Source organism: Chaetodon auriga, chromosome 24 (genome assembly GCF_051107435.1).
Source record: "Chaetodon auriga isolate fChaAug3 chromosome 24, fChaAug3.hap1, whole genome shotgun sequence".
NCBI classification, from domain to species: Eukaryota; Metazoa; Chordata; class Actinopteri; order Chaetodontiformes; family Chaetodontidae; genus Chaetodon; species Chaetodon auriga.
In genome coordinates this window covers 17,241,423-17,259,610 of record NC_135097.1, presented here as the reverse complement: position 1 = coordinate 17,259,610, position 18,188 = coordinate 17,241,423, and the positions used below count along the sequence as shown (strand labels likewise).

The 18,188-nt window shown below is 42.0% G+C and overlaps 1 protein-coding gene across 1 annotated transcript in view; it reads left to right on the top strand.

Moving 5' to 3' along the window:
* peli3 (pellino E3 ubiquitin protein ligase family member 3) overlaps positions 1-11,002 on the top strand; it is a 29,453-nt gene extending 18,451 nt beyond the window's left edge. Inside the window, exons 3-7 of the mRNA XM_076725449.1 lie at positions 288-417; positions 1,875-1,976; positions 5,712-5,936; positions 8,767-8,955; positions 9,902-11,002. Of these exons, the coding sequence (XP_076581564.1) occupies positions 288-417; positions 1,875-1,976; positions 5,712-5,936; positions 8,767-8,955; positions 9,902-10,501 (1,246 nt within the window). The 3' untranslated portion in view covers positions 10,502-11,002. The remainder of the gene's footprint in view (positions 1-287; positions 418-1,874; positions 1,977-5,711; positions 5,937-8,766; positions 8,956-9,901) is intronic.
* Positions 11,003-18,188: the final 7,186 nt, after the last annotated feature.

The window sequence follows — 18,188 nt, the reverse complement described above, 5'->3', positions numbered from 1 at the left end:
AAGGTCTTCTAGAGTCACAAGCAAGTCCAGTTCATTTGGAAGCACTTAGAGGTACCATGACCTTGATGAATGAGAATCTTCACAGACACTTCATAGTTGTATCATTAACTGTTTTAAAACCCACGGGACCAAATGACAAAGTAGAAGCAATTGGAAGGAATCAGATAGTGAAAACAGTATTTCGGTCAAAAAGAGAAAACATCAGGAAGCACAAAGTTAATTTATTATTGATTTAGTCCAGTTATTATCATTATGACAATTAGGAACATTCTTCATATGTTTCACAGGCACAATGGGTCACTGGCCAATGGGGACAAGGGTCGCAGAAGAAGTCGCCTGGCCCTCTATAAGAGAACTAAAGCCAACGGGGTCAAACCTGATGTTATCCACAATGTTTCAACCCCTCTGGTGTCAAAGGTGAGAAATCCCAGCTCTGATCATTCCACTTTAGGCTTTCATTCAAACTGAAGGGCTGTCAGGTGTTTTCCTTGACCCTGAACCGAATTCTGTATTCAAGGACACAAAATTAAAGGTATGCTACATCTGTAATGGAAATGGTCATTTCTTCTGCAACACCAACACATCAGTTTGAAGTCTCAAAAGGAAAGGTATGAAAAAAAATGAAATCGCAGTGGGGGTGCTGATTTAACCGGTAGTAATTGTTGTTTTAACAAATTCAATCATTTCTTCTTTGTTTCCTTCAACAAAATGAAGCAAACACACCATCAAATTTGTTCTTTCGAATAATTTATAAATTCTGTTATTTTTGGTTTCAAAATGGGTCCAAATTGGTCAGTTTTAAAATATTTAAAGTAGCCATTTGCAATAACCAGTTGTTTACAGTTTGAATACCAAAACATCAAAATAATCAAAATCACCGTTGAAAACTCATATAGCAGAGTCTTATGCTGCATTATATTTTCTTTCATTTAAAAATGGCATTGAATTGTATAACATGAACATTTTATTTGTCACTCTAAATCAGTGCTTATCTTATAAGCAACCAATCCAAAAATACTTTAAGCTACATTAATGGTTAAAGAAGATTTTGTTATAGTCCTCAACAGCACACCAAAAATCCCCAAATTTCCACACAGGTCATACCTTGCAACAGTTAGTGTTTTCTTACCCATGCTTACCTCTGGGGATGGCAGCAGAAGTGGGTCCACCACTTTGGTCCAGATTTAAGTATCTGAACAACTCTTAGATGAATTGTCATGTTTGTCACAGACATTCATGGTCCCCTCAGGGCAGATTGCCTAGTTCCATCATTGAATCAAATGTTTAATTTATCCAATAGTTAAATACGTACAAAACTGACCAACCTCAGGTATACCTGGTGCTTAGTGCTAACTACCAAATGTTAGCTTGCTAACATACGAAACTAAAATGGTGAAAATGCATCAGCATGTTAGCATAATTATTGTGAGCACGTTAGCATGCTGAGGTTAGCATTTTGCTCAAAGCTCTGAAACTTCACAGAGCTGCTGGCATGGCTGCATAGGCTTTTTCGTTGTTTTATTTCCTGTCAGTGCAGGTGCGAACACTACTCTGGTTCACATCATTATTTTTCTCTCCGAAGTCTTTTATTGTCCATATTATATTGTATCCATATATTTTAAATATACCATGATTTATTGTATATGTGTTCTGAATTATCATCCATGTATTATAAAAACTCATTCAACCTTAAGTTTAGATGATTTCTCTCCATCATAACAATATGTCAGCTGATAAAAACATGTCAGTTATTTTAAATTAGAGCTGGATTTGTTTCTCCTGAACAAGAAATGTCCTCTGGGTAGATTTTCCTGGAGGCGAGACCTTCAGCTCTCCTTGTCATGTGACCTGGATAATGTCTTTTCCTTTGGCAGGCACTCAGCAACAAAAGCCAGCACAGCATCTCCTACACACTGTCACGCAGCCACTCCGTCATTGTGGAGTATACCCATGACACCAACACAGATATGTTTCAGGTCAGTGTTTGCACACGCGCGCGTGCGCACACACACACACACACACGCACACCACACACACACAAACATGCACATGTGTCATGCACACTCAACATTTTAGCTGCGTGACCTACTGCAGAAATAGGACGTTGGAAGTCACATAAGAAGCATGTTGACTGCAAAAATGCAAAAAAAAGTCATTAAAAAAAAGCCATAAATAGCCAAGAGAATCAAGCCTGCTGTGGCCAATTACCACATTTAAATTAACACTCATTTAAATGTGATAATTGATAAGAGAAATAGCAAAGTCGTTATATTACATCTACAAGTAGTAATTACCAACAGTAACTAAACTTTGGCAATATCAGTCATTTGAATATGGGCTTTCATATTGTCATAGTAGATAGTAGTATTGTTATTATTTTGTTCTGGCTGCATCTCGTCTCTTCCACCCTCATCACGAGCCTTTAAAAACATCCTATTTTAAAAGTAGCCGTACACAGCTGTGCCATGGTGGCCAACCAAATTTCATTTCAGTGCATTGCATTGGTGCTGTGCTTCCACCTGTAAAGTATTTTGTGTGAAGCAAGCTTAAGGACGACAGCCTCTTCCAGTGCTTATCCCGATCCCAGATTTCTGCTAATTAATAGAGAATTAAAAGCGATAGCTTGACATTTGGGAAATTCACTTATTCATCTTCTTGCAGGAGTTAGATGAGAAGAAAATACCAATCTCATGTCTAAATATGACACTGCAGCCAGCAGCTGCTTAGCTTAGCTTAACATGAAGTCTGGAAGCAAGGGGAAACAGTTTGTCTACCTCTTCATCCAAAATCCAACAACCAACCAACAGCTCTAAAACTCACTAACATGAGTGTAAACATGTCAATCAATCCCTGCTGAGAATTAGACTATATTGAGAACCTGTTGTACAAAAGAATTTTAAAGCTATTTTTCAACCATGTCAGCATGAGCTGTCAGTTAAATGAGATACACCATGTCAATCAGAAAGCTTTAAAGGTGTTGCTGGGCATATTTTTTCACATTGGGCAGAGCCAGACAATCTGTTTCCTCCAGCGTAAACTAGGCTGAGCAACATCTTGACCATCTCATCTCACTCTTCATGAATAAAGTGAGTAAACGTATCTCATAGTAGTGAACTATTCTTCTAAGGTGCCTTCCAGATTTTAACATTTAGTCAGACAGTAATTGAACCTGTCAGACCTGTGGAGTCAAAGAACAAAACACAGGAATACACACATCTGTCAGCGAGTGCGAAGGTAATCTGTGAGCAGATTTGTCAGACTTCTTGAGAATGCTGCATCATGAGAGAGCGGTGCAGTGAGGGCATCCGAGAGAAACAAGGGAGGAAATGAAGAGATAGCACAGGAGAGGAAGGATCAGCCAGACGGAGGGAAGACAAAAGACTGAGGAGATAAAATATACAAGAGAAGATGAGTCAGACCTGTCTGCTCTCAGCAGCTCAGTCTTTTTCCAACCACCTTCTCTCATCATCAAGGAGATCCATACAAAGCCATGACTCCAGCAGACAGAATCAACAGGGCTCCACTCCAATCATCCACGTCTCCCTCCCTCCCCGTCTGCTGGGCTCGTGTCAGTTCACCCACATTACAAAACACTTTCTTCTCTGTCTTCTAGTGGTATCTAAGCACACACATCATTTTGGTGGACAGATTTATGTTAGATATCTGCCTCCACCCAGACACGATGGAAGTGAATGGAGTTCATATTGTGCTGCTCATAGTATTGGAAAATGGCATTCATAAAAATTTCAGCTCATGAACATCATTGATTCTTCCTTTGTTCAGATCAGTAGTAAGCTCAGTCTGTTTGAGGAACCAGCAGTGCAGCCCCTGTCACTGGCTCAATCGGTTGTGAAATACCAGTAAAGTAATTAATGAGATCTCAGAAGGCAGCAACATTGCAAAGGTGCTTTCCAACAGCAAGTGGCTGCTACCTCAACTGCTGCCTGACAACTTCTGTATTCTGCAAGGCGCAACGCCGCCGTGGCTCCCAGCTACCTCCAATCCTACCACCCTGTCCAGCCAGACGCTACTGTTATCCACCCATTACAATGTCATCATGCAGCAAAAGAGAGAAGGTCGGAGCCTGAATCAGAGGAAATGGTCAGCAATATGACACGAATAATATAGAAAGTTTTGCTAACTAATTTCATAAATTTTAGTTATTGTCCAGACCAAATAATGAGTTAAAGCACCCTAAAAGAAACAAATATGAGACAGGTTGCAAACAAACCCCCAAATTTGAACCAAATTGGAAGAGGAATTGAAGAGGAATAGCACAATTAGAACCTAAATTGTCAGACTACTGCCGTACTTACCTGTGGTTGTGAGCATTTGTGGTTTGCTTGTGCAGCTCTCTGGCTCAACTGTTAGTTGTCCTTAGATCTGAGGAGCTGGTGAGTACAGCACCATTAGGACTGACAGAACCGATGGCCAGTGCTACATAAAGAAAACTCCATTTGTAATAAATGGTTTACCTTCAACAGCTCATCAGTCACCTCCCTTACCATTTATGGTATCATTATTGTTTGTAGGGCTTTTAATTGTATGTTAGTTGCCGTGGCTGATAATCCTCTGATGCCAGAATTAACACGCAGTAGCCCAATCAGATTATGCCCAATAGTAATGCAATTTGGTGTTTGTTTATTTGTTTGTTTTTATGGATAAGGATTTTTCATCTGTCCAGCATTAAATAATTGTCATAAGTCTGAAATTAGATATTATAATATTTTGTTAAAACACATTCACATGAAAATATGCCTGCATCTGGACAGCAGCAACCACTTTAACTTAGTAACAATGTCACACAATATTATGTGTATTGTTTATATGTGTCCTTTGGCCCCAAATTGCTCATCAGTGGGTTGGCATGTGTTGAAAAGTGCTTTGAGTGGTTGGTAGAGTAGAAAAGCACCATGGAAATGCAGTTCTTTTACTATATATACTGTGTATGAAAAATGATCTCCACCAACTCCAGAATGACAGTATGTTTAACAAACAAGTCTTCACTTAAATTAGCTAGATGGAAGCTTTTTACCAGGCTTTTATCACAAAGCTGTGACTTTGGATCTGAGTGCTTGGACAGAAAAAAAAAATAGTTTCAGCATAGTCTTCATGAACTGAAATTACTTAAGGTTTTATTGGTCTTTTTGGTATTGGCAGTGGACACAGTGGACACAGTGACAGCGTCCCTGTCAATCTCAATCACACTTTTCCTAATTGGAGGAGGTAAGGCGCTGATTCATTGGAATGTAGCCGTTAACTTTTTCATCAATGGAAACTGCCCTAATCACACAAAAAGGAGCCCTACTTATCTCAAACAGCCCAGAAGCATTTTTAGCCCAGGAGCCCAAATGGATGGAAATCCACCCAATCTGGCAACACTGTGACATAATGCCATTTTTAGTTACCAGTGAAGAGAGCCCTAGCTTAAAAATGAACTGATTCAGTCAGTGACTGGTGCACTCAGTTCATCATGAGGATGCAGCGTTAAATATTTGTTTGTACATGTGCTCTACAAGGCAGAATCTCGGAGACAAATATCTGAAAACCTGTGGAAGTAAAATCAAATCTATGTGATGGCTCGATGGTGCCAGATATAAGTAAGAAAATATGATTCCCTTAGTTTGGATGACCACCCCTTTAGTATCTCATTATACTAGAGTACTGTTCATTGTTTTATGATGCTGATCCCTCTGTCTTGGTTTTCTCAGATTGGCCGGTCTACAGAGAGCATGATCGATTTTGTGGTGACGGACACAGGGGGCAGCAGCAGTGGTCAGGGCGGGGGTGCGGCAGGGGAGGGTGGCGGCGGAGGCCAGTCAGCCCAGAGCACCATCTCCCGTTACGCCTGCCGCATCATGTGTGAACGCAGCGCTCCCTACACGGCCCGCATCTACGCCGCCGGCTTCGACTCCTCCAAGAACATCTTTCTGGGGGTGAGTGCTCTCATTCGTGGGTGTCAGGCTTCTCCTCGTAAACTGCATAGGGAGTGGTAACCGTGGCAACCATGGTGAGAGCGACAGCAGGGACAGGGTTGTGCCACCCACGGGTGACATCATAGCTGTGAGGATGAGTGTCAGTGCATGTGACCTGGCCTAAGGAAGCACAGGAAAGGAGCAATGTTCTCCCTGTGTGTGTGTGTGTGTGTGTGTGTGTGTGTGTGTGTGTGTGTGTGTGTGTGTGTGTGTGTGTTGTGTGTGTGTGTGTGTGTGTGTGTGTGATGGTGTTAGTCGTGTGTTATGAAAGGCTTTGGCTGTAATGTACTGCTTCTGGTCGTATGTTAGTGTCTAAAGCTATTGGAGAGATATGTGTCCTGTTACATAACCAACTAGTCAGTGAACATAACACATGTCCTGAAACATTGTATGGATGGTACTGTATGTGGTAGACCAATTCATCATAACAAAATTGTGATGCTTTGACATATTTACATTATGACTACATACAGTAGTAACATGGTTGAAATGGAAAGTAATTTTGTTGGTCCTCTGTGGTTTTACTTCCAAACCAGAGAGTCACGTAATATACTGTAAAAGCACGGCACAAAGACAACAACAGCAAACATCAAGTATGTGTTTGAATTCACTATTAAATCACATCTTCGTGATTTATAGCCAGATAGCTGGTCACAACAGATAACATTTGGCTCAACTGTTGGCTTGTTAACAGCCTGCTCACTCATTTCTTGCCCTGAACTTATTTTTAGCAGTGTAGCTGCGCTCCCAGATCTTTGATGAGTAAATATTATCATAACCAGAAGTCCAAACTACAAAAATAAAACCCACCCAACCATAATTTTCCCTTTACTTTGGGATTATAATTTTATCAGCACTGGAAGGGAGGATTACCAAAACCACACATGGAAGACCCTCATTGTGATATCCTAGATTTACTCTGGGGCGGCTGTGGCTCAAGAGGGCGAACGGTGGTCCACATATCAGATGGTAGGTGGTTCGATCCCTGGCCCCTGTAGTCCACATGTCGATGTATCCTCAGGTTCAGGCAAGATACTGATACGGCTGTGCCAACAGTGTGTGAGTGTGCATGTGAATGAGGAGGCACCTTGCGTGGTAGTGTATGGGTGAATGCTGGTCTTTGTTGCGAGGTACTTAGTAAAGACTAGAAAAGCATTATATAAAACTATAGAAATGCAGTTAATTTACCATAATCAGCCATCATAGAGAGGAGCACAGTGTGAGTGCTCGGCCCATGTGAATGCAGTCATGTGTCATCAAGCTACCTCAGCAGTCCTCCTCTGCACTCCGTCTTACTGTACTGGATCTCAAATTCAGTGAGTAGGGCTGTCTGGAGTTGTTTTTCCTTCCTCACTCAGTAGACTCTTCTTGAATATATTTTCGGATGTGAAAGCTTCCAAACCAGCGCAGATGCTGCCGGGCTGGGGCGGTCTAAAACGTGACAGCTTGGTACACAAAGCCAGGCAAACCAATAATAGCCCTCTCTCATGACAACATGACTTCATCCCATGCAAGATTCATCAAGACCCCCGACAACTAGGCCAGCAGAGTGAGAGATAACAGTCAGAGAGATTACGTCAGCAACCAGTTCTCAGCACACACACGCACACACATTCACACTGACATCACGACCGAGGCCTTTAAAGCTCCTCCAGCATCAGGACTACATTTACACTGATACATGGACCAAACATTGTCCTTTTATTATAAAAACAGGCTCTGGGGTTCACTTCTCAACTGGATGGAGGATGTAGTGCAGATAGTTGTCTTATTTTGACATTGATAAATAATGCATGATTTTGTATGGGAGGACCTTAAAGTAATAATCCTTAACATTTTCATTATATCAGACCCCATTTTTGAAACTATGCATGGTCAGCATGTTTTCAGCAATAGCTATGAAATACATTAAATTTTGATTTTATAAGATGGGCAACGTTTCACTTGTCAAACAAAATCACATTTGATTAAATAAATATATGCACGTGCCCTCTGCATTGAATTATTGAAACATTTTTAGCGAAGAGATATTTGACATATTGTGATAGATACCAATCAATCAACACAGGGACATGATAAAAACTTGAAAAATTTGGTTATTATTTCACTTAGTATTTAGCTATCCCCCATGTTTTGGCTTTTTTTTAACCATTTGTTATAAGCCACAACAAGATGATAATGCAGCGTGAGCATATTAATACCCTGTCAAGTTAATATATGTAATACCTGTTAGCAAACAATCATCTGTTTAGTCATCCAGCAGAGATGGAACAACATTAGCATTCATTTGTTTGTGAATGGCTAATAAGTCCAAGTAAGAAGTCTTATATTTACACTCACTGCACTCACACTAGCTGCTAAATGTACCAGCATGCGCACCAGCTAGCCTCTAACATCTGTCTTCCACAGTAGCAATGCCTTCAAAAAAATGTGTGCAGAACCAACTCTGCAGACTGCTTTTTTAACTGCCTCTCAAAGGTTTTTTGTAAACAAAGCCAGACATGGCAGAAAGTTGCTGTTTCATCTAATGAGAGCTAATTTGTGTTGATAATACATCCTTTTTTCTCTCAGGGATGGGTCTGTTCTTAGGCGTGGGTGCATCTCTGTGCATTAGTCAGTACAGTAGTCATTCTGTACTGAGTTAAATATAGAAGCAGAGAAAAGCAACGTTGGCTGTTTTTCTAGCCAGCCACCTCTGACATCCACCTCCACTATTATCCCTCTGTGTCTCCCCCATCATTCCCCTAACCTTTACATCTGTCTGTGTGTGTTTGTGGTGGGGGTCTCTTAGGAACGGGCTGCCAAATGGAGGACGTCAGATGGCTTGATGGACGGCCTGACCACCAATGGGGTGCTAGTGATGCACCCGGCAGGGGAGTTTGTGTCTGAGCCGGCTCCAGGCGTCTGGCGGGAAATCTCAGTGTGTGGAAATGTCTTTGCCCTGAGGGAGACTCGCTCAGCCCAACAGAGGGGAAAACTGGTAAGATGAAGGGGGCTGATGGATAAATGAGTCCCATGTTTGCTTTGAGGTCTGAGGTTAACTATTAAAACACTGTAATATATTAAAAGAGTGCAATAGCAGTATTTAGGTATAATGCTGTTGAAACTTGTCCTTCTTCCCCTGGTGTAAATGTCACCATCCAAAAATTTAAACTTAACACACATACAGGGACATACAGCCATTTGTAGAACATGAGGACAACAGCTCCAGTATAAATGATCATAGGCGTGTGTCAATGATGTACAGCAGCTCTCTGAGTGTCCCCAGTTCAAATCTGCCTGGTGGCCCTTGTTGCATGTCACTCCTCTGTCTAGTGGCTGATTAAAAAAAACACTGTTCACACATTTATAGACAAATTGATACATCAAACAGCAAAAATTGTAGGTCCCAACCTAAAGTGCCAAGATGCGTCAGAATGATGATGCTGTTTCATTAATTCATGTCCTCTTGTGTACATGCATGTAAAGGTAGTTGACAGAAACACAAACTGATGCACATTTAGTTCCCAGAAATTTCAGACATTCGCATAAAATTTAGTAGAGACAAAAATAAATCATCAATCTTTAAGCAATGTGCTGTACATTCCAAAGATACTATCTTTAACTGACTGATTTGCAGACTGCTGCTAATAATGGTGTTTTGAGAGAAGGCGATTACAATTGAAGGAATGAAAGGGTGTCAGTTGTCTCAACCATAACTAGTTGAGCACAGTGCCATCATGTGGTGGTATGAAAAGGGAATGCTAGAAGATTCCTTTGTACAAAGTGTCCCAGCCCAATGCAGAGTATTCCCAGTTTAACAGAGCCCACCAGTATATAAATAAATCACTATTTCCCCTGTCCTGACAGCCCAGAGATGAACACTACTGTACCCTCTCTTCATCTCTTTCCCCTGCTACATTCCCATCTTCTGTTCTCCTGTCAAGGTTGAAAATGAGTCAAACACCCTCCAGGATGGCTCTCTGATTGATCTGTGTGGGGCTACCCTGCTGTGGAGGACCCCTGCTGGCTTACGTCACACCCCCACCCTCAAACAGCTAGAGTCCCTTCGCCAGGAGCTGAATGCTGCCCGGCCCCAGTGTCCCGTGGGCTTCAACACCCTGGCCTTTCCCAGTCTGGCCCAGCGCGAGATTGTTGACAAGAAGCAGCCCTGGGTCTATGTCAATTGTGGCCATGTACATGGGTACCACAACTGGGGCTACCGCAAGGACAAGGGTCCCGCTGGCCCAGGGGGCACAGCACCAGCCAGCACTGGGGAAAGGGAGTGCCCCATGTGCCGGCGAGTGGGTCCCTATGTGCCACTGTGGCTGGGCTGTGAGGGAGGATTATACCTAGATGCTGGACCACCCACTCATGCTTTCTGCCCCTGCGGCCATGTATGCTCAGAAAAGACAGTGGTAGGCTGGAGCCAGATCCCGTTACCCCATGGCACCCATGCCTTCCATGCTGCCTGCCCCTTCTGTGGTACCTGGTTGACAGGCGAGCAGGGCCACATTAAACTCATCTTCCAGGGCCCTGTCGACTGAAGCTCAGACCTGGGAGCCACTCAGAGGAAACTGGGGGTGGATTGGACAGAGGTGGATGTGCTGAGTAAAGACTTTGTGCTGGAACAAAAATCTGGACACTTGAGTGTGGGATGAAAGAGAAAGCACTGACGACAAGTACATGAAAAGGACTGTTGACATGATGCAATAGTAGATTGCCAAGGCAAATGGAATATGAGGTGTATGGAGACTGTAAATAAATTGTGTTGAAATGAAGACACGTGTAGTGACCTTTTGTTCTCCTCTTTATGTACCGGCTTAGTCTCAAACCACCAAACATTCAGCTCACCAGGTTGGGTTCTAATATCTGATGGCATCACTAAAAATAAGGGCCAAGAAACAAGAGGATGAGACACATTGGATGCTCACTCTGAGGTCAGGCAGATTTATTTGGAAGATAAAACAGAGGTGAATGGTAAAATAATTACGCAGACTTCTATAAAGATTAATCACAGTTTAAAGGTGCCCTGTGGAGTTTTATTTAAAAAAAAAAAAAAAAAAAACATAAGTTATATTTACACACAAGTGCATTCCCTCATAAAATATTTGCAAAGCTAATGTGAAGTACTTTAAATCCAGCCCTCCTTACATCCTCGTTTACTCGCTCATAGCTTGTCTTCTTACTTGCCCTTGTTGGCACATTGCTGCATATCTCGGCGTGCTACCGCCACCTGTTGATCACGGAAATATAGTAAAACCTTTGTCAGAGCTGTGTATTGTGTCATTCGTGCATGCATGTCTATGTGTGTCCTTGTGAGCCTGTGTAATGCACCAAGGGGTCATGAAGTACTCATGTATATTTAGGCCCAGTATCCAAGTCTGTGAGGGGTGCTGAAAGTGAGAATGAGCAACAATAAGCGAAAAGAGCCAGAGTGTACTTTCAACTCATAAAATAAACAGAAAACTTCTGCAAAGAACAACACATAAAGTTTCCTCTCTAAATTGTCATTCTAGTGTTAATTAACCAGTGAATTCATAATGCATTCTGTACCATAATACCTGTTTTAACAGTGCTTCATATACATAGTACATAACACAAAATTCTTGAAGCTGGGCACTTACCACAGTTCACTTGCAGTGGAGGAAAATTCTTGAAGCAGTTGTGCACAAACACTGTTTTTGTGGACATTTCAGTGTCATTCAGGTGGTTTAGATAATCTGGCAAAACAGTTGGTTTGTGTTTCTGAATTTGTTAGACTAGGTCAAGACTCAACTCGGTGAGTATAATGTACTTAAAACTGCTAGAAATGATGGAAAATAAGATCCAAGTTGTAATAAAGGTAATTACCCTGAAAGTACTTGCATAGCCTTAACATTCTAGTAGCGTGGCTGCTCCACTGCGCGCTTACATGTTGCTGGACAAATGATAAAGCCTCTTCCTATGAGAGGCCCTCCCTCTGTAGCTTCAGTTAGCGCACAGTCTACACTGTGGTAAGCTGCAGACTCCACAGAGTGTCTCTAAGCCCTGCTCCCAGTTTGCAGCGCCCCCATTGTGCTAAAAATAACTCAAGGTCACCAAGCAGCCCCATACCTCCCCACCAGGAGAGAGAGAGAGAGAGAGAGAGAGAGAGAGAGAGAGAGAGAGAGAGACAGAGAGACAGAGAGACAGAGACAGACAGACAGACAGAGTGAGAGAGAGGAGAACGACATGGCAGCTTTGCCATCAGGACAGCTTGACATCACCTATTCAACACCTACAGAAATGTTGAACAAACAGTGACAAAACCTTCAGTTTGTCAAGATTCAAGAACGCCAAAAGGATGTCCCACGTACTACACCTTTACATAGATCTTCAATTTAACAGTCAGAAATAGGTAAACATAGTTTTTTTTGGATTGCATGTGAGGAGACATTGCTTGTATCTTATCATGTAATATCATGCTGAAAAGGTCTCACTGCAGAGTGGATGCAGAGGGCAGCTGCAGTCCCACCCAGAGCTGCCGCAGGGTTTTCATATCAGTGTCAGGGCCAGACTGTGAACAACAACTGGCAATGTCAAATATCTCTTAATTTGCCTCTCCAACATTTCCACTTGACACGGTGATGTACTACAGCTGAGCTGCCTGCACCTGTAGATGATCCGCTTGGTGTGTGTGGTTATTTAAAGGTCCACAGGGAGACGCAGGAGTACTAATCATGGGTGGTTGCCATGTGGATGACAGGCAGCGGAGATCTACAGTGTGTTGGACAGGGAAATGGATGATGGGGTGGGACTTGTTTCATGTGGTGGCTCCAGGAGAAAGCATACAGTGTACCCTTATGGAGAGCATGCACCGTTTGTGCATGTGTGAAACATCCCTTATGACTGTCACGAAAATGACGGTGCTCTCATCACAATCTTTGATATCAATCACTGTGCCTGATGACGATGGTCCATATTGACACGGCGACCCCACTCTGGGTGGGAAGCTCAAATGTTGATATCCAAAGGATGATGTCATACTTCTGTGTTCCTGGTTATAGGTTGTATAACCATTGCATACTGTGGGAGACGTTGTATAACTGTTACTTCACCGTATTTTGACTGATCAGCAACTGAAAGACAATGGATAGTGAAAATCTGGAGGGCCATCGGGAGAGATTTCAGGTTAAAACAACATTTTTGAAAACCATTAGATACCATCAGACAATGCCCCATCATCAGGGCGAAAAATTGACTCACTCACAAGAATTATTGAAATTTAGAGGGACTGGACATCATTTATGAAAGGTAGCATTTTCTATCTATGGGAGCATCCTTTGCTGTTTGCCACAGTGCCTGGTCTGGGAGTTGCCCAATCTCCACATTTTACACCTTCACTTTGTTTGTCTGCTCAGGCTTCAAGATCAGTTTCAAAAACATGGACTTAAATGATCCAGTTAGTTAGTTAGTTAGCTAGTTAACCATTTTACAATTCTGCAAATGCACCACAAGTTTCAGGAGATTTCAACATGTCTCTGAACACATGGACTGCATAAACAGTGGACAGTTTGGGTCTGAAAAGGAATGCGCAAGTGCCTTGAACCTGCATTCTTACTAATGGCCAGCAGGGGGCGACTCTTTTACATTATGAGAAAATAACCCAACTTCTCACTTGATTTATTACTTCAGTAAACATTTTCCAAATGAGCCTGTGGTCTCAATCGCTAGGTTCAAGTCCCCTTCAATACAGCATAATGTTTATTTATTAAATTATGGTTCTATTTAGTGTAAAATAGCCAATAAAGCAGGGTATGCTTTAGGGTGTGGCTACCTTGTGATTGACAAGTCACTACATGGCATGTCCTTGAGTTCTCAGTCAGAACCAATCAGGATAGAGGTGTAGCAATGGCATCCTGCCCAGCTCCACCCTCCCATCCAAATATTTTCAATTCTGCCTCAAGAAACCAAGATGGCAACAGCCACCATGGCAAACTCTGCCATCCACAGATTAGTGGATCATATCACGGTGGGTTTGTGTTTGACTGAGCACCTCACATGGTTATGTGGCAAAGCAAATGTAATACTGTCATCAAATCTTTAAGAGGGATTCCAGCTATAAAGCGTCACACTTTCATTAGTATCTGGAAACTCAGGTAGATGAAACATATACACCACATGAAATAAATGGAACAGTGGGTTTATGGGGTTTTGCTGGTTGTTTGCTTGGCTGTAGTTTGTTGTGTGTGAGTGATTTGGATGAACTGACCCTTTACCTTCAGACTTTCTCTCTCCCTTGCCAGTAAAATGTCAACGCAGCAGCAGCAGCATATGGAAACTCCCACACTGTGATTGAACATGGTTGTGAGCTTTACTGTGGCTCAGAAACAACATTGTCACAGCAGTTCCATGTGAATGATAAAATGTTTGTGTAAATAATGATCACATTCTCTATCAGTGCATTTTCTGTGTACACAGCACATATGTATTTCTTTGTGTGTGTGTGTGTCATAGTAGACTGCACCTCTTGTCACTGTGCTGCTGGAGGGCAAATAGTGGAATGCACTCAAACAAGTAACACATGAAGACGCTGTAGTACAGGCCTGTCAAGGAAGACACCAGTTTCATGTCTGTGGGTCACACACAACACCAAAAACAGTCTGCAACTAAGTGTTTAATGTGAATTATTAGAAACCAGGAAATTTTTCATTTTACTGTTTTAAATTGTGTGTTTTTACATTCATCCAAGCAATTCATAAGAGGCACTAAATCTCAGTTTCATAGTCATGGGCTTCACCACTCAGCCCGTTAAACAGTCGTATGATGTCGTCTGTGGCTCTCTTTGTCAAGTCTGAGAAAACAACACAGATGATGTCATAGTGATGTCATCATTATAGATTTATCTAGGTTATCTTGGTTCAAATGTTTCAGCCTCCACATGCTTCTCATAATAAGCAGCTGGAAGTTTGGCTCATTCCTCCTGACAGAACTACTGTAAATGAATCATGCTGGTAAAGTCGCCGCTCTTGCACATGCTTTTCAGTTTTCTGCTGGACTGAGGTCAGGGCTTTGTGATGGCCACTCTGATCACTTGACTTTGTTGTCCTGAAGCATACTTGGGGTCATTGTCCATTTGGCAGACCCATGTGTGACCAAGCTTTAACACGCTGGCTGATGTCTTCACATGTTCCTTCAATGTATCCACAAAGTCTTTCCTTCCTCATGATGACCTCAATTTTGTGAGGTGCTCCAGTGCCTCCTGCAGCAAAGCAGACCCACTACATGATGCTGCCTTCCACCAAACATAATAAATGGTCATTATGGGCAAACAGTTCAATTTCAGTTCTCTGTAAAACTCTATTTTATTGTGGATATAGATCATCATGAACTCCTTTGCCGTTGTTCTGGGATTGATTTCACTTTCCTGCCAAAGAATGTTCATCTCTAAGACACAAAATGTGTCCTGAGTGGTATGACATCTGTGTAATCACATGGAGTCCATACTTGCAGAGATGAATGACATAACTTTCAGGTGTTGGAAAACGCTCCCAATGATGAACCAGACTTGTGGAGGTCTTCATTTTTCCCCCTGAGGTCTTGGCTGCTTTCTTTTGATTTCCCATGATGTTAATCAAAGACGCACCGAGTCTGAAGGTTGGCCTTAAAATACATCCATAGGTACACCCCTAGTTGGCTCAAAATGTCAAGTAGGCTATGAGAAGCTTCTACAACCATGACATCATTTTCTGGAATTTTCCAAGCTTTTTAAAGGCAAAATCCACTTAATGTATTTAAACTTCTGAGCTACTGGAATTGTGATATGGTGAATTACAAGTGAAATTATTTTTTGGTAAACAAAAACTACTTGTGCAATGCACCAATAATATCCAAAGCAACTTGCCAGAACTGTAGTTTGTTAATGTGAAAGCTGTGGTTTTAATGAAAAAAAAAAAAAAAAAAGTCTTTACTTCAGCTTATGTGTATGTAAACTTCTGACTTCAACTGTGCATTGATTATGTAATGAAAATGCTTACACTTAACACTGGATAACAGCATTAAATGTGACAATTAGGGACCGTACAAAAGTGACTCTTTTTGCTGAATGGAATTTTTTTTTATCATTATTATGGGGGGGGGGGGCTTCATAAAGGGTCACAAACGTTACACGATAGGTACTTCGTGTAATGACTTTGGCATTTGGCAGGTATGTGAAATTCTATTAACATATTATGGTTTAAATTGGGTTCTATCATCTCCATTTATCAATAGTGAAAAACATTGTACCAATTTGTATATATACTGGGCAAAGACCCTTTTTCTTTTGTCAAAAAATAAAATATTAAAAACACTCTAGCACACGAGGAAGCCGTTTGCTGTTTAGGGTCAGCCTCTTCCCACTACAATCCCTTTTTGTACAGTCCCTCAGCATTTAAGAACCCATTATGGGTACTGGTAAGTAACAAGATCAAACCAGCTCTCGTGTTGACATTGATCTTCTTCATCATTTTATTATATATATATTTATAATATGTACAGAAAAAAAAACATGATCAAACTGAGCAGGGAGACAGCACCAAAGTGAACAAAGCAAACAGAAAAAAGACAGAAGGTGACTGACAGGCGAGCTCCTGCCCGGTGGTTTTTATTAACAAACAACACCTAGTGAGTGCCTTTATTAAGCCATTGAACAGCGATGAACACGTGTGCAAATGACGTGGAAAATACCTCCTTCAACCCAAATGAATACAAAAGTGAACTAAAGAAGAAAAGTCAAGTGTTGTTTCATTAGAATCACATTCATAAGCAAAAGCCCCACCCTGCATCTGTTTAACATCAGATTCCCCACCCTACCCAGTGTCCCCTCATACTTCCATGGACTAGACAACACAGTATAGTATTCAATGAATACATTAAAATCAGTAGAATATCAAGACTTGTTGAAAGAAAGACTTAAAAAATGATCAGTCGTCAAACCGCAAAACATCCAGTATATGTGTGTGTGACTCGAGTGTTAAGCTTTAAATGATTGCTTGTTCTGCATCTACTCAAGTGAGACTGGCGTGATGCCGGGATGTCAACACATGTCCAAAATGCTGAGGAATGTTACACACAACCCCGCCCCACTCTATACACACACACACACACACACACACACACACACACACACACACACACACACACACACACACACACACACACACACACACACACACACACACACACTGCCGTTTCCTTCCCTCCCTGCCAGATTCTAGTCCTGCACAGCATTCCAATTTAGCTGAACAGGGCTGAAAAGCACAAGGCTAAAAATATATCAGTGTAAAATGATGCCACCACACACACCACACACACACGCACACACATCTCCAAGTGATGGCAACGTGATCAGAAGTAGCCGACGTCACAGCTGTGCTTCACACTGCTCACTCCAGAGCTGAAGTTCTCAGTGATGACACTTGCCAAATGGAAGGCTGTTGTTCTCAACATAATGTGGACTCATCTGTATTCACTTCTCAGGAGCTGAAATTGCACTTTTGCAGCTGCATGTTCTTTGTGACACCTCACCAGAGCCTGAGGCGGTGTTGTACCTGAAATGCTGACAAGTTCTCTGGTCTGAAACGCTGACAAGCAACCAAAGAGTGGGTGAGATTCTCTTATCTGAGTGGAGGGGCCAGTCAAGGAGGATCTTGAGGAATTCATCAAGCTGCAGCGACATGGTTATCTGGAGGGGAGAGTTGGGAAGTCATATCCGGTCAGCAAACTAAGACCAGTCAGTCCCTGAACCTCCAGACACCCCGAACACAAGTGATGAAACTGACAAGACCACAGATAGCTAAGACAAATAAAGAGTGCGTTCTTAGATGGCCCTAATGCAACTCTAGTACAGTATGTTCATCATTAAAAGTGTGACTAGATTTATGTCACAGAAGTTTCCAATCATTTGGAAAACAAAGTAAAAAGTTGTATTTCAGACTGATGATGTCTCAGATTTTCTACTTCAGTGTGGAGGCCTCTGTATAATGGCAGGAGGACCCTCTTTTCCTCACATTCCTTGCAGTTTCCCTGGAAATACTGCTGAGACTGAACACAGTTCTGAGAAGCAGGGAGCCGCTCCGAGCTCTGGGCTTGTAAACAGTCTCATACCTGTCTCTGATTTCACTGTTACTATGCCAACCACGGGCAGTCCGGACAAGCAACCCAGGTCTGATCCAAAGAGATCATCAAACCTGTTTACGTAAATGTCTCGTACCACAATAAGGGGGAACTGCT